General features: G+C 39.1%; 1 protein-coding gene across 13 annotated transcripts in view; it reads left to right on the top strand.

The window, feature by feature from the left end:
* The window catches only part of LMO7 (LIM domain 7), a 130,006-nt gene that overhangs the window by 70,296 nt on the left and 43,580 nt on the right, over positions 1-16,130 (top strand). For all 13 annotated transcript variants that reach the window (XM_030476618.1, XM_030476609.1, XM_030476616.1 and 10 more), the window contains exons 5-8: positions 13,307-13,337; positions 13,736-13,849; positions 14,328-14,526; positions 15,649-15,901. In XM_030476618.1, coding sequence (XP_030332478.1) covers positions 13,307-13,337; positions 13,736-13,849; positions 14,328-14,526; positions 15,649-15,901 — 597 coding nt within the window. The remainder of the gene's footprint in view (positions 1-13,306; positions 13,338-13,735; positions 13,850-14,327; positions 14,527-15,648; positions 15,902-16,130) is intronic.

Raw genomic sequence — 16,130 nt, 5'->3', positions numbered from 1 at the left:
GGAAATAAAATTAGTGATTATTTAAGAGAGTAAGTATTAAATAATTGGATAATTATATGTTTAATTTTTCATAGATAATTGGGGTTTTTGTTTGACTAAAGCTCTCTCACCACTGGTGGTACTCTGGCCAGTCTTGTGAAAACACTTTGGCAAGGCTCAGTTGTACACGTGAAACACAGGGTCCTGTATGCAAGCCAAAATTAGCAAAAATAGAAGCCTTTTTGAAGAAAGCAGAATTTCAAAACAGTTTTTATTTCTGTAAGTTGCTCTGGAATCATGAGCGTGTTAGTGAACATATTTTTGAAGGGAACTTGTATGTCACTCAGAATGAGTGTATTTGAGATTTTACGCATTGTAAATCAGCACAGCGTGAATTTAAATGTGCATTTATGTATTTTAAAAGGCCTGTTTACTTCACATCCAAGCTGCTGATTTCTATCGTAACAGCATGCATCAATGCTAAAATTTCAATGTCACTGCTTAAAAGAGAAGTGATTTGGGAGTAATTTTGATAGGAGTTTTTTGTCTTGGCAAACAATGGTACCTCAGTGCTTTTAATTTATTATTCTTTTCCTGGTGGCTTTTCTATTTGAAGCATTGCCTGATTTTTGTTGGTAACTCTATTATACAAAAATGTTAAAATATATTCACCTGTGTGCCTATCCTGTGTCTGTTTAGGATTTTTCCTTCAGGGGCTTAAGTAATAACTATGCTACTTTTAATAATAGTTCAAATAATTACATACTTGACATTCTGTCCAGAGTTAATGCAGCAGTTCTGGATTTTGTTCCCTAGCAAACACTTCCACAGATGCTTTCCTACCTGAAAAAAAATTTGAGGTGCATACTTCTACAGGTACTCAATGTGGTGTTTTCCAAGTGAAGAGCTTTTGATGTGGTGTAGCAGAAGACTTCACATTCATTTTGTTTCTTTTTAAGCAATAAATATCTGACTACTACAGTGGTTCTGAATCAGTGTTTTCCAATAAATTAGCATCAAACAGATGGCTGGTTTGTTATATCACAAGCTGGTTTTGATAGTACTGATTTATGTTATTAAAGATAAGGCTTGCATAACTTACGCTGAAGTATAGGCTATTTTCAAGTATCTTAGAAAACTTGTACACTGTACTATGACATAAATGTATTTCCTTGATGATGAAGACTGTTGTATGTTTTTGTACCTTCACATGCTAAAAAAAAAAATCTACAACAGTGACCTTTATTAAATTAATTTTTAACATGTATACTCTAACAGGTTAATTGGGCTACTAACTGCACCTACACAGAAATGTAGATAGGATAATAAGTTAAGAGCACTCCAATATTTTTTTTCATGTCCTTCTCGACCTATCTAATGCTATGCAGCAAGAAAGTCAAAGCATATTGCAAAAACCTTTGAGTGTTGTGATAATGTGGTCAACAGTTTGCCATCTGGCAACCAAACAAAAAGGAGGAGGGGAGAACTTGAAAGTTACTGAGTCTCACTGTTGCAATGTGCATCTTGGTGATGAGACCTCTGAGATGGCTTCCTTTGTGATTCTTTCCCAGTTGTAATTTGTCTTGGGTAGGGCTACACTAGAATTAAGTGTAATCAAGAGGAGAAACATCCAACTAGTTTTATCACACTGCCTTTGCATTTCTTATCTTGTCTAGATTATCAGTCTTAATCGGGAGGTGATAAGGTCTTAGCTTTTCATTGAGTTGTAAAGTAGTGAATATAGTGACAGCGCTGCTGTTCTTGGGATTTCTGAATCAAATAGAGCTAAAAACTTGAGATCAAAATGGCAGCTTCCATAGATAGATGCTTCCAAGGTAGCAGGTCTGGATTTAACAGTTGCTAATGTAACATGCATACTGTCCCCTATGAAGCTGAGCCTTGTAGGAAACTGGTGCCATTGACATACTTTGCAGTTTGACCATTAGTTTGCTTTAATATTTGCAATGATTATTTGCAATGATAAATGTAATAATAATTGCCAATCACAGGGTTTTCAAGAGACCGTTAGTCTTCAGAAGCTGTGGATTCCCAGATGAGAGTCTCAAGGTTTCTGTTAACCACTTCCAGAGCCCAAGGGTTACACCTATATTATCCTGGTGCTGCAGTTTGATCGACTTCTGGGAAGGTTAGCTTACAACCACCATGTGTGTTTTAAGGAGCCTTTTTCGCCAGTGCTTCATCTGGCTAGACAGTTGGTGAAATTCTGCAGATGGCTAACTGTAGTTTCCAAGAGTTGGTGCACATAGTATCTTCTTTCTCATGAGAAGGAAGGTTCCTAATTTAGCATTTACTCATGCACTCATTAAAGATTTTGGGAATACTGCCATGGCCTCACTTGGAGCAGAATCGGATCGTTTTGTTCCACTCCCTCCTTACCACCAGACTTAGTTGTAATAGCTTGTTGGAGCATTTTGGTGCAGTCTTAATTGGTGCATTAAGCTATTTTTTTCCCTCAGTCATCAGTTTTGTGTTACGAATTACATACTTTACGAGTACCAGTGAAAGAGAGGTGTGAGATCATCTATAGTTCCCTGGCTGGGATTGTTTTCCCATATCATTAATTTTGTTCAAGTTTTTATTCTCAGACTCCTCTAACTTTACGACAGAAACTCCTAAGTGAGTAATAGCACATTTGGTTTCAGTAGGTTGGGATGCTGTAGATGTAAAGTCTTCAACTTCAGAGGTATATGGTCAAACTAGCTCACTCTCCCTCCCCTTCCCTCCCCCCTCCAGCCCTTTTGCCTCCCACACAGGCTTTCTAACATTCTGGCAAAGGAAGCAGTTGGACTTTTACCGTTCTTTCACTTTGCAGCAAAGAAGCATTCATTTTTCCGACATTAAAAACTTGGCCAGAAAACCTGGCCTAAAAAGCTTGATGTTTTGAGCAAATGTTTAAAAATACCCTCTGACTTGGCTGCTCTAAGTAGCCTTAAAGCACTCTTGTCTAGTGGGGCGGACAAATCATCTTTCCCCAAAATAAAGTAATAAAGAAAGCTAATACTTATCCAGTAGTATTGATAGCAACTAATTGAATTTAGTAATTTCAGATATTACAGAAATCAGCCTGAAGCCCTAAGGAACCTGGATAAGAATAGTTACATCTTGAAGGAGCTCCCTTACATGTGGATGTTGCTGAGAGCTGAGAATGAGAGGCGAGAATTGTGGCAAATATGGAAAATAATACCTGCTTATTTTAGATCTTGTCTGTTGCCCAAGACAAAAGGATACATTTTCGCTAAGAGTAGTACACTTTGTGGATTTTGCTTGATTTTTGTATCTCATTTTTGTTTTAAACTGTGTTGCTGTTTCACAGCATATCTTCTGGGATAGCTAGTTCAAGGGAATACATTCCCTTTCAGTATTCTTTTCTGATAAGGATGAATTGATTAGCATCTGACTTTGCATTCATTGAAGTGCTGTTTCCTGGCTTTAAATATGTCTTCACAAATGAAGGGCAGATCAAGAAAACATAGGAAATAATAAAGTTTGGTTTTATCTGTGTACCTTACTTCTTCGGGCATATATGCATGAACCTAAGTTAATAGAGAACCGACTTCAGCAGAGAGAAGACAGGTTCAGTCTGTTTCATACATCTGTGCTCTGTGTGATGAGTGATGATGTTGTGCTCTGTGTTGCTAGGGTAACCCAAAGAAACAGAGAAAATATGGCAAAATTTCAAAGAGGAAGCATTCTAATTTCTTCGGTGCTGCTTCTTTGCTTGTGAAATATTTTGCCAAAATATTACTGAGAAAACCCAGTAGTCCTTTAAAGGTTTTATTCCAGATGTAGAGACTAAACTAAATGATGCAGTCATGCAGTAGTGATTTATTTATACTTAAGGACAAATGCCAATATCACTGTAACTTGTTTCCAAAATCTTTATCATGGAATAAACTGTACTTACCTTGTGCCTCCATTTTGTCATCTTTGCTCTTTCGATCTCTATAAATAAATCTAAATTCTTTCCAAAATCCTAGCTCTATGACACTTTCCCAAAAGCTGTGCTTTTAGTAATCCCCCCTCTAAACTGCTAAAGCATTTGTTCTTTGATAATATGACAGAAGTTGAGAAGAGGGGCTGGGGTAGACAACGCTACAGTTCTCTGTCCTTCCTGTGCAATAATTTTGCCAGGACTAAGATGGAATTGCTCTAGGGGAAAAATGAGCCATCAGAAATCTGTGACTCCCAGTTGCTGGGAGTACTCCCAGGGATATATCCCATGTACCCCGAAAATGCAGGATGTCAGTCTCCTCTTAGGAGGATGTATCTATCCTTGTGTATACCTGACATTTATGGCTCTTGGCTCCCCTGAAGAGGTGATGAGTGAGTGGACTGAAGTCTGGATTCCTTCCCGCTCACACAGTATGGATAGGGCATCTGTAGTTTCTGCTGTTTATTCTCTGAGTCACCTCTGGACTGAGTTGTTTTCTGTGTATGGTTACAACAGCAACCGAGTGGCTAGCTTTTTGGACTGGTGAAACTTGATGTTAGCACAGGTGTGAACATAGTAATACCCGCTGTAAGTTACTGTCAGTCACCTTTCTTTATCAGAAGATACGTTCATTGCCAAATGTTGGTATAAATTTTACAGTATAGACTGGAGTTGGGTTTTTTTAATCTTTTTTTTTTTTTTTTTTGTTTGCGTACACCAAGAAACTAAATAAAACTCGCTATTGAGTGTTACAAGCTATGGTAAACTGTGGTTTTGCTTATACACAAGGACTTGTACATCACCACCTGTTTGCTTGACACAAAAATAACAAAGGATTACATTTACCGAATCTTTCCCGTGGCATGGACCAAGGGAGGAGATTGAATGCAGGAGGTATTGTTGTTTTTGTTGTTTTTGTTGTTGTTTTTGTTTTTCCTTCTGTCTGATTATAGAGGCTATAAAAATCTCTGTGAGCAAGCAAAGTTGTATGACTTGCCAAATCCTAGCTCTTCCCGAGGCACCACCTCTTGATGCTTTATCCAAATTGAACAATTGTATTAATCCTGGGGGTTGAGGATAAAAGAGTGCACACAGGCAGTTGCTATGGAGTAGTTGGTAGATGGAAAATTTTTACCCTAACTTACCTTGCAGTAACTTGTTTATCTGTACCCGGACTTGGTTCGTAGAGATGTCTGATGCTTAGAGGGAATAAATGAGTCAGTATCAAGGGCTATTCTACAAAATTACCTCTGCTACCTGCCTGTGGGAAGAGGGGATGTTGAAATACTTAAGTAAGGTGTAAGTGTGGGAGTAAAAAGGACGATTTTTGGAAATATTTGATTTAATAATGGCAAAGAGGTGTCAGGCAATAGAGAAAGTGAATTTCAGTACTGTCTTGAAAAAATGCTGAGAGTTGCCATGGTTGCTGCAGCTTAGCTAAAGCAAATAAATACTTTATACAGAATATTTTTTTGCAAAATGCTGTTGAACTATTTCTGTGCTAGTTAACAGCTGCACCTTCCTGTAGTTTTATATATATTTCTAAATATTTACAGGATTGCACTTAATTGTCTATTTTGATACTTATTTTTCAAGGTGACTCCCCAGATATGCCAACTATTCCTTTTGGAAAGAATGCTAGCACGATTGTGTGTTCTCCATATGGGTGTCTCTTCAAATTAATCTACAAAAGTTGCACAATGTGGTCTAGTTCGGGGTGAAGGGGATTGAAGGAAAAGGATATTCAAAACCAAATGCAAGAGAAATTAACATAGATGATGATCCTGGTGATCAACAGGATGAGCTCAAGTCAGTTATTCTTGGGAGGGGGGAGTGTAAAATCTGAAAATTTTGAGAAGCTACAAGGAATGAAAAAGGCAGAAGTGGTAACACTTAGTATAACCATGGTGCAAGGGTCAACTGAATTATATACAGGTAAAAAAAAGGGGGTGGGGTGGGCAACAGGGAGATAAAAGAAGGAGAGATTCAGCAAAGTAATATGCTCCAAGGTCTAAAGACTTGTCAGCAACTTCTTTGGTAGTTATAAAAATCTATAGGGTGTGTAAGTAGTGATATCTATCTATCAATCTAGTTAAATCGCATTTCAAAATAATAAATCGCATTTCAAATAGACACTATTTTGAAATGGGTTTTTCATTTTGTTTCCTTGAGAGGCAATTAATTTCACCTCTGAAATTCAAATGTCCTTCTGAATGTGAACAAACTTGATTTCCTTTGAGAACTCTTAAACACTTTGTATGAGCTTTGAGTCAACTCCACAACTTCTAATTCTTTGTGTGGAGAAATCATAATTTCTCATAAAAGTCAATGGATGGCCTCCTGTTTCTTGGACAAGTATATGGCACTTGACTGGCACATAGCTTTAGGATATAGAATGCTCACTATTTATTTTTGCATAGGTACTAGTACATAGGTACATAGGTACCTGGAATTTAAGGCAACAGACTGGAGAAAAATTCTATATTTGTCCTGGAAAAAACAAACAACCAACACAATATAAGGAATACTCAGTTTAATTGCCTGTAATTAGTGAACCTGCTCACTTTTAGGGCTTTTTAGGAATGGAGAAAGAAAACAACACTAAAAGGGACCAGTTAACAAAGCTACTCTATTTATAATAAATACTTTAATTTAATATAGCTTAATATTTGAGCAGGAAGTTGCAGGATCCTATCAATTTCCTCCAGCTCTGCAAGTTGCTGCTGAAGCAATGCTCCATCTCTCTTCCCTTGCCCACCCCTGAGATGAGAGCCAAGGAGTGCTCAGGTTATCAGCCAGACTACTCCCCAGGTTTGTTCTTCTGGGGTTGGTTTTGGGGGGTTTATTTCTTATTTGACAGACATGTCTTCTGCCCTATACTGTCCCGAATATTTGTTTTCTCGTTAGGAGAAACCCGTAGATTAGACTGGGATGTTGGGAAGCTGGCAGAGATGGACCACCCAGGGTGGGGTCGGAAAAGAGTGTGAGGAAATGGATAATGTGTTTCGTGACTTGCCAGGGCTGATACACGTTTCTAGAAGTGCTTGTTTTTGTTTTGATAAGGGATTTCAGAATAGTGTGGAAGCATAATGGGTGAGATCAGCAAGGAAGCACAATGCTCAAGAGGCATTATAAGAGGACAGTCTCTGAAGTGATGGACGCGGATGCTTTCCCACGGAGGATGTTGGCCAGCTGTGTTCCTTCTCTGCCTTTTTCCTCTTGGGCATCTCTTCTCCACCCCTCAGCTCTTCATTAGTAGGTGAGGGTGTGGGGTGGGGACAAGCTGCTTGGTCATCAGGGCCCACAGATCTTTTTGCTCTTAGCCAGGTTTTTTTGTAGGGGCATGGAGAAATGCTTTCTGCTATCATTTTTTATATGTATGTCATGGGGTCCAGTGGATGTGCTGCTATGGAAAAGACATGTGCTTTTCATAGTCAAATAGAAATGTGCATTTGCAAAAGTTGTTCTTGAACACTGCGGCCATAATCTGACTCTTTTATTTCCCGTAATCTCAGCAGTGAGCTGTGGCTTGTGGGGTTGAATATCAGTTCGCTAAGAATCTAAGTGCTGGAAGAATGTCCTCATGTTTCTGTACCCATGCAGCAGCCCCATCTTCCACTGGAGCTTTTCTATTCTCAGCAGCACGTGGGAATTCAGTGAAATCCGATAACGGCAATATTAATAGCAGTTGAGTAGGTGGCCAAAGAGGTTGAAATTTAGCACAAGCCCGCTGCTAGTTGAACAGCCAGCATTTGTCTCCTGCGCAGCATACCTCGGTGGGGGTGGAGAATCCTTCAAACCCTCTGACGTCCTCCTCGGAAGCGTAAGTGAAGCTGGTTGGGGTTGGGCTAGAAGACCTGGACCTTGGCAAGGAGCACAGGAGCAGGCTTGTTCTGCAGCCTGCTGATCCGCTCCAACTTCCAGGCTGGGGCATGGCCCTTCTAAGTCCTTAAAAGGGCAGCTGGGAGGTGGAACTGCTGCCTTCGTGGATGGAAGTTCAAAGGGAGAGCATGGATGCTTCTTTTTAAACAGAAGTCTGTTCAGGTCCTGTGTTCGTGAGATCTGTAACACAGAGGAAGGGGTGGAAAACAGATAGCTTTGGCAGCTGTTGGGATTTCTGGAGTATTCGTCAGCAAGGGAAGGGTTTGGCACTGGGCAGGGTGCATTTGTCACTGGCACATTCCTTTCTATCAGTGGGAGTGTCTCTGTCCCTTCTTTCTCCCCGTAAATGGATTTAGATTTGTTTTATCTCTTTGGCCATGACCACATGGCCTCTTCTCAGCTGATAACCCTCATTTAGGGGAGAAGGGTACTCTGATGTAGTCAGGTTTTTTGGTGGCATGTTTTTTTGTTCAGTTTTTTTTTTTTAATTATAGATTCATATCTATATTTAAACTATGTTTCTATATGAGAAATAGAGCCTTGGGAAGCCATGCTTTTTGAATGAGGTGCTGTAAAATCATCTTCCAGAGTTTTGCTCAGACTTCTGGTATCTCAGATTTGGTCTTGAGCTCTGCGTTGGTGTTCTCCCTGGAAAATAACCAAGCAAAGTGTCAAAGTAGATTTGACATCATGAGTTGCTAGTTGCTGGAATTTAATATGTATTAGGATGTGGGGGAACCAAACTGTATAATGTATTAGAGAAACAAAATCCTAACTATTGAATTTATTTGTTACAAGTTTTGAAATAAGTCAAACTTAAAGGAAGCTATTTAAAAGGTATTGTGCTTTTGTAAGCAGGCACTGGAGAGGTGTCTGTGTGTCAGTATTGCCAATGGATATATTTTATGATTGGTTCAAGTCTAGCTCATGCTTTCTTAAAGTGCTGTGGCCTGCTAGCTACTGTAAGATACATGAACGTCTTGTATGAGATTTTTTTTTTTCTTTTCATTTTTAAAATATCTCAAAGTGCATTAAAATAATCCTTTCAAGATTTCCTTGCTCCTCGGAGCTAAGGGTCAGCAGATGAATGAACGGGAAGCACAGCTCACCTCTGGCTGGGGTTCCATCACACAGGAACTCCTTGACCAAGCTCCCTGCCTGCTCCTCTGCAGCAGTGTCTTTGCTCTGCTCTGGTGCTGATGTGGTCTCTTGTACAAGCGTGCTCTAAAACATATGAGCAAATTAATTTGGGGGTTGAAAATGTATATAAAGAAAAACCCAAACAAAGAAATAGGCACAGCCCTCTGGTCCTGATGGGCAGTGTGGAACCGCAGCGTAATTCAGAGTTATGTTGGCATAACCACAGGGGCAGCAAAGACGAGCGGCTGGAAGGGAAAGGGAGACCAGGAAATCATCAAGCTAGAGCTGCTGCCAAAGCCTTTGTATTGTCAGGCAAGGGCCTTGGTGACTAATTCTGCTATTTAACCTTGAGCAAACAGTGGAGCTGAGAATAAATTCCTTGAGCTGTGGCTCAGCCTGCTGATCTGCTGTGTCACTTTGCTTTCTTCTGTTGAAGTGGTCCTTGTTAGAGAAACATCCATTGGTCCATGCTGGCTGGGCATAAGTCATGTCTGTGAATGTGTTGTGTCCAAAGGCAGAGGAATTATTTGGTCTCTAAACGTATCACCTGCTAACAAGTGAGAGAGCTATCTCTATCCCATTTGTCTTTTTTCTGTTTGCTGAAGGATTAATGTAGATTATATGATTTATACAGAAGGTATTATTTCTCCACAGGTGGTTATTTCACATATTTTTGCATCAGTGTGCAACTTGGATTTGTGTAGTTGTGCTTCACAATTATTATAATATCCCCCATGTATTGTTATCTCATGGCCTTTAGACTTTCATGCTGCATTTCATAGATACCTTCCAGGGTGGCTAATCTTGAAGTTGTACATAAACTGTTATTGTGAAACTACTGCCAACAATTAAGGTTCATGCTGTGTGAATTAAAGTTGTACTTCTAAAATTCTGAGACCTCTTTGTTAGCTGAGATTTGGCATTGGGGTTAGGTTAGGTAAAGTGGAACGATGGCGTTGCTTTTCTTTTAAGCTTCAGAATGAATGTTAAAATGCTGAGACTATGACAGGAGCAGATGAAGGATTTGTAATCAAATAATTTCTGCAAGATCTTAACCACTGTCCTTAGCAGCTTCCTTTGCTTAGTTCAGACATCTGTAGTGAAGTGGCATTGTTAGTGAAAGAAGATGTGAAAACCTCTGGGAAGACAGAAGGTAATGTTTGAAATGACACAAAGTGATTTAATAAGTGGTGTTGCATTGTCACTTGGAGAGGAACCCACTTCTCTCAGCTGATTGTTTTAAGATGCAGCCTTGGCTGTGCCCTATTGAGCAAAGCAGCAGCCTGCTTATAACTTTCATTCATCTATTCAAGCCAGGAATTAGGTTAAACAGAATAGTATTTTCATAAAGAATATAGTCTGCACCAACTGAGCTCTCTGATGGATTTGGATGAAAACATCAAAAAAGTAGACTTCTTTCACAATTGCCCAATGTAGGATTGGTGTTTATTTGCATGGATGAAGATAATTCAGCAAGTGGGTTACCTTTTCGGTTACTAGAATAGGTTTTGTAGGACAAACGTTTCTACAGCCAGTGCTGTGTTAGCACTTCAGTGCTAGGGACATATTCAAAATAAGGTTATAATTGTCCAGGAGTATTTAAAAAGCTTAAGGGCTACATTGCCGAAGTTCTGGCATGCCATCTTCCAACTGATTTCTTCAAATACAGTGTGAGAAACTGAGTGTTTCAGCCTTGTGTATTTAGAGCTAGACTTGCGAAGGGGAGTGGAGGTGAGAGCAGGAGCTTGCTGTTGGGTAGCAACAGCAAAGGCATAATCACACCTCCTTTCACAGCAGCGAAGAACTTGCTATGTTTGAGGTTGGTGACTGTCTTGTCCCCTGCTATGATCTGTAGTTGTTCAGAGCTATACACAAGACCCTAGTTGAATTCTTTGCAGTTCTGTGCAATATTTACATTTTTATAACACTTTATGAAGGAGAACTTCTAAAATTATACCTATTGTTTTACACAGATTCTAGGTCAGTACATTCATCCAGAATTCTCCTTTTCCTTGGTTAAGTGCCATTGTAAAATTAATATATGCACATATAAATGAGGAACTGATTGTTCTAGATTATCAGGGGTGTTCTTATTTTGTTCTGCTTGGACTACGTCTATCATTACAGGTTGCTAAAAAGGTTTAGAGACCAATAGGTGTAATTCAGAGAAAGATGCAAGTGAAGAAACTTTGTTGACAAAGAGTAAGCATCTTGTCCGTTTGGTTCTGTTGTTAGCTGAGCAAACATGTGAATGGAGCACTGTCTGTCATTTAAGTGTGTGAAATATCTCTCTCTCTGCATTTTGGGTCTCAGCTGTGCTCACTGGTTTATCTGACTGTCCTAAGTTTTGCACTGTTTATAGTCCAAGTACACAGGGCAAATGGTTAACTTAAATGATCTCAGAGAACTCATAGAAAGCAGAAGTGACCATAATGTTCAGTGATGTAGCTTTGCTCTGTGTGAAGGTTGGCAACCTCTTGGATACAGGCTCCAGCTGATTAAAAGTGGAGTTTTTCACTCCTTCTAGAACTGTTGAAGTTTGAAAGCAGACTTGATGGTATCCTTCGCAAGGGCCTCAGCTTTCATAATTGCAAATAACAGCAGAAATTGTGCTAGCAGAAGGCTTTTAGACCTTAAATCTAAAGAATCTAAACCTTTTAAAATGCTCTCTGTTGGATTTGAGAAGCGTAATGTTGATACACACCAGCACAAGAATAATTTTCTATCCCCTGCTTTAGGAAACCAACCTGTCTCTAGGCAGCACTTGGTGTGTTCTGCAGCATGGGCATGGGTAAAGAAATCCATGTACTGAAGAAAAGGAAATTCTTTTTCCAAAATAGTCTCAAGTGACAAAAGAACAACAATGTGTTTCAGAAATGTTTATTATTATTATTATTATTATATTAGAACAAAATTATAGATATTGCACATTAAAAGAGAGGTTCCTTCCTATCCACGAGAAAGAGGTTACTGGCTACAAAGGCAGCAGCATCTCTGGCGTGTGATATTGTGGAAGCTGCATCGAGGACTTGCAGGTCAGATCCAGCTCAGGACTTTGTGTTCCTGGCAGCCTGATGTCGTTATGGTGTCTGGACAGGCAAGGAAGTTATAGCTGCACTGAGTCGAGTGAGTGCTTTCAAACTAGGAGGAAAGAAGCAGGGACAGTCTGTGTCCCTGCATCCCTGCTGGTTGTCACATTGCATCAAATTACTGTATTTCTGCAATGAGTGCCACCTATGCTGACTGGGCACTGCCATCATTTTGCTAACTCGTAACTATCCCCTGAATGGTTTATTCTACCTTTTCCCTGCAACCTTTCACTAACGTACCCCTAAACGGGCAGAAACAGGACAGGCATCCGAATACATCACTGATCTGACCTGTTGCCGGGCTCTGTGTAGGTCTTTCTGACACCATATGTTAGTACTCCACTTTTTTGTTTGAATCCCTTCACTGTGCTGCATATGAAGCTTGACCCTGAACCAGCCCCCAACCAACAGCGTCTGGGGCAGGTGAAAAGTTATTTTGGTGTATTTAAGCCATTTGCCCTTCCATAACAGCTGGCAGTGTAAGCAGGAGTGGTGTTCAGCTTCTGTCTGCAGTCCAGCCATGAATATTTACACCTGGGGACTGAATCTGTGGTGCCCCACTTTTGGGAGGCTCTCAACCAAGAAGTTTCTTATTCTTGTTCTTAATATGAGCAGGACGAGAACAGGACCACTGTGTGTGTTGCGGCGCTTCTGAGGTGTGCCACAAATTGTCTATATGTATAAAAAGAAGCTTACTGATGTTAGCATACTAAATATTTTTTCAACAAACACACATCTTGCATTAAAAGCACGCTCTTTCTAGATGTCCCAGTTTGAGTTGCTCGGTTTTTTTGTCTGAAAAGTTCTCTCTAGGTTGAAGCATTCTCTGTGTCTGAGGCAAATATTTTAGAAAACATAATAAAATCAGGGAAAAACAATTGCATCTGCTTTCATATGGAACTGAAGATCTTCCTGGCTAATAGAGGCTGTATTTCCCAAAGTCATTAGCTTGTTTCCACTTTTATTTTTTTGGTAACTAAAAACCTTAGATAATTAAAAAAGCCTAGAGCCTTTCCAAATACCTCTCAAGTCAGAAACTATGATAGATCAGCTAGTTTCTGGCTTAACATGTAACAATTGAAATAGTTATGACTAGGAATTCAAAGCAAAATACTTTTCTTTGGAACAACCATAGTTGCATATTTTATATTTGCCTCTAATTTGGCTTGAAAACTTTTAAATCTTGAACAATAATTAAATTTAAGTCAGATATTTTAAACCTTTTTGTTTTGTTTTGTTTTTCTTGCCTCCTGCCCTGCTTCAGACCAGAGGAGACCAACAGAAGAGTGAAAAATGTAAGACATGTACCTTAATGCTTTCTGAAACAAGTTCGTACTAACTGTGACTAAATATTTTTAAAACACTTCTTTTTATTGCACTCTCATGTTATCCTTCAGCTGTTCTTTTATCTGATACAAATTAGTTCCATCTTAGGATGGTCTCTATGCCGTTTACTTTCCCAAATAAATGTAATAATTAGAAACAAGAGCTATACCTGCTTGCTTGAGATACACGAGATGCATCATAACACTCTTTAATTGGTTTTGGTGGAGATCATAGCTAATATTGTAAACAAGATTTTACAACTCATTGGGGAAAACATCTTTAACAGCATATTGAGATTCTTTTATACTGGTATATGGTACAAGAGGAAAGTAATTAAGCTTATACTTGTTTTTTTGTTTGGTTTTAGGTTTTAATTACATTATACTGGCTTGGGAGAAAAGCTCAAAGTAACCCTCATTATAATGGTCCATACCTCAATCTTAAAGCATTTGAAAAGTTATTAGGGCAAGCATTGACTAAGGTAAGGAATTAATAAATAAACAAACAAATAGCGTGAATTTTATAGTTTGCCATACATTACAGCATCAACTCTAAACAATTTCTTGGGGGTTTAGTTTTATTCTTAGTTTGGACAACATAGCCCTTTGATTTGTTTATTTTGCTTGCTCTCAAAGTCCATGTGAAAGGAAGGATTTTTAGCTTGCACTGGTTCTTCTGCTACTCATATAATCCCACAATTCAGATTGATGAATACTCTGATTGATGTAGTAGATTGTGAAGAGGCCACTCTTGCTTCCCTTTGGCTAAGATAAGATAAATTTAAGACCTTGTGTTGAATCTTCTATTCAAGCTGTTGTATATGTTGTTTTTAGGGGTTTGAAAGTCTGTCTTAAAGTTTGTGCACTCAAAATGCATTTTAAAAATTCAAACTGAAAACTCAATATTAGCATTTGCATCTTAAATTATCGAAAAAGACCTTTCAAAACTTACTCTCACAGGCACTTGAAGAGTCCAGCCACCTGAACAGAAGTGGCAGGGATAGTGGATACGGTGATATTTGGTACGTTGACCGGGGAGAGCCCTTTCCATCTTCAGCTAGCCATAAAAGAGACGATTCCTTCGATAGCTTGGACTCTCTTGGTTCAAGATCTTCCACAAGCTTTTCATCAGATATAACCTTGAAAGGTGGCAGTGAAGGTATGTTTTCCTCTTTTAAATCTTTTGTTGACGTATGTATTATGAATGTGGGAGAAGACAATGTATGTACCTAGTACTTCAGGTACTCAAATTGGTTTGAAAGGCAACTCTGGTTTTGCAACTGCTGCAGTTGCGTTCTGCTTCAGCAAATATTGACCTTTAACAGTTGGTAGAAACAAAGCAACGCTTGCATTACTTTTCCTAGGAAGGGTTGCTGGGACTGTTGCTTTCACTGCCATGTTAGTGTGTGTGAACGTGCAGGATATTTTCCCATAGTTCAGGAAGGGAAATTGTTATAGTTCACATCCTGATGGGATTGCCTTAAAAACTAAACAGTTGCAAAAGTCTCTTGCCTTGTTCCTAGTGTGGATATGTCAAACCTCTATGTCTTCACTCTATTTGTGAATATTCAATATTCAGTAGGGTTTTTTTCCCGCCTAAGTTAAAAACTGAACGATAGATGTTACTTTTGATAGCTTGTGATGGAAAGAAAGGTAACAAGGAGAAAGTTTGTGACACTGGATCCCTCCAGCTGTACTCTAACCTGTGTTTCTCTCCCAGTTTTAAAATTCAGTACAAACTTGTAGTATAACGTAAAGTTATAAAAATAACGAGCTTTTGGATTTGTTACATGTGAATGACGCAAAATCATTGGGCTGAAGTCACACAGAGAAATTCTGATCTGAGCAAAGCAATATGTAGCCATGCTATATATGTGATGTACCTGGGCTTCTATTAGGTGTTAATCTGGTGAAATGAGCATGTTGCTATGCTATTTGCTGGTAGCTTGTCTGTGTTAGTAAATTTGAGTGTCAAGTATATTTAATTAAACTTCTATGCTGGTTTATGTCTAGAGGTTAGCACTTTGTTTCCTGCAGGGAGCAGCGATAGCGAAAGAATGGAACAAATGTAGCAGGGGCTACATTCAGCTTAATGGACCTTATCACAGCTTTGCCACAAACCTCTAAAAATACCTCTCCTACTGTTCTATCAGTAAATTCATGGCTGAGACACTCCAAATATAGAGTTAAATTGATTTTAGATTTTGGTCAATGTTCTAGCTAGAAGCTTGTACCTAGAGAATAATGTTTGTGCCTTCCCTTTTTACCCCTTTCTTCTAAGGTTGTGACAGTGACACAGACTCAGAACTGCCTTTCAAAATGCATGACTCCCATAAAGATGACAGGTCTTACCGCAGGATTTCTGTGATTGAACCGAAGCCTACCACTGATTTCAATCGCTTCTTACCCAACAAAAACAAGCAGACAGCATATGTGCCAGCACCCTTAAGGAAGAAAAGGACAGAGAAGAATGAGGACAACAGGAGGAGCTGGGCAAGTCCTGTCTTTACCGACTCAGATGGAACGTTTTCAAGGTACTGGTGTGCAGTCTTAGTAAAGTAGACTTTGATTTAAGACTTTAAAAATAAATTATTTCTTTATTAGTTAAAGAAAAGCTGGTGTTGCTGCAATACAAAGTAAAGTGTTAGAGTTTCCATGTTTTAACAGGGGGGATGTTTTGGTGTGGTGGCGTGGTTGGCATTTTGTTTTGTTGTTTTGGTTTGGTGTTTGGTTTTTTTTTTTTTTTTTTTGTGTGTTTTTTTT

The sequence above is a fragment of the Strigops habroptila genome, chromosome 2 (genome assembly GCF_004027225.2).
Source record: "Strigops habroptila isolate Jane chromosome 2, bStrHab1.2.pri, whole genome shotgun sequence".
NCBI classification, from domain to species: Eukaryota; Metazoa; Chordata; class Aves; order Psittaciformes; family Psittacidae; genus Strigops; species Strigops habroptila.
This window is presented reverse-complemented; position numbering and strand designations above follow the sequence as displayed.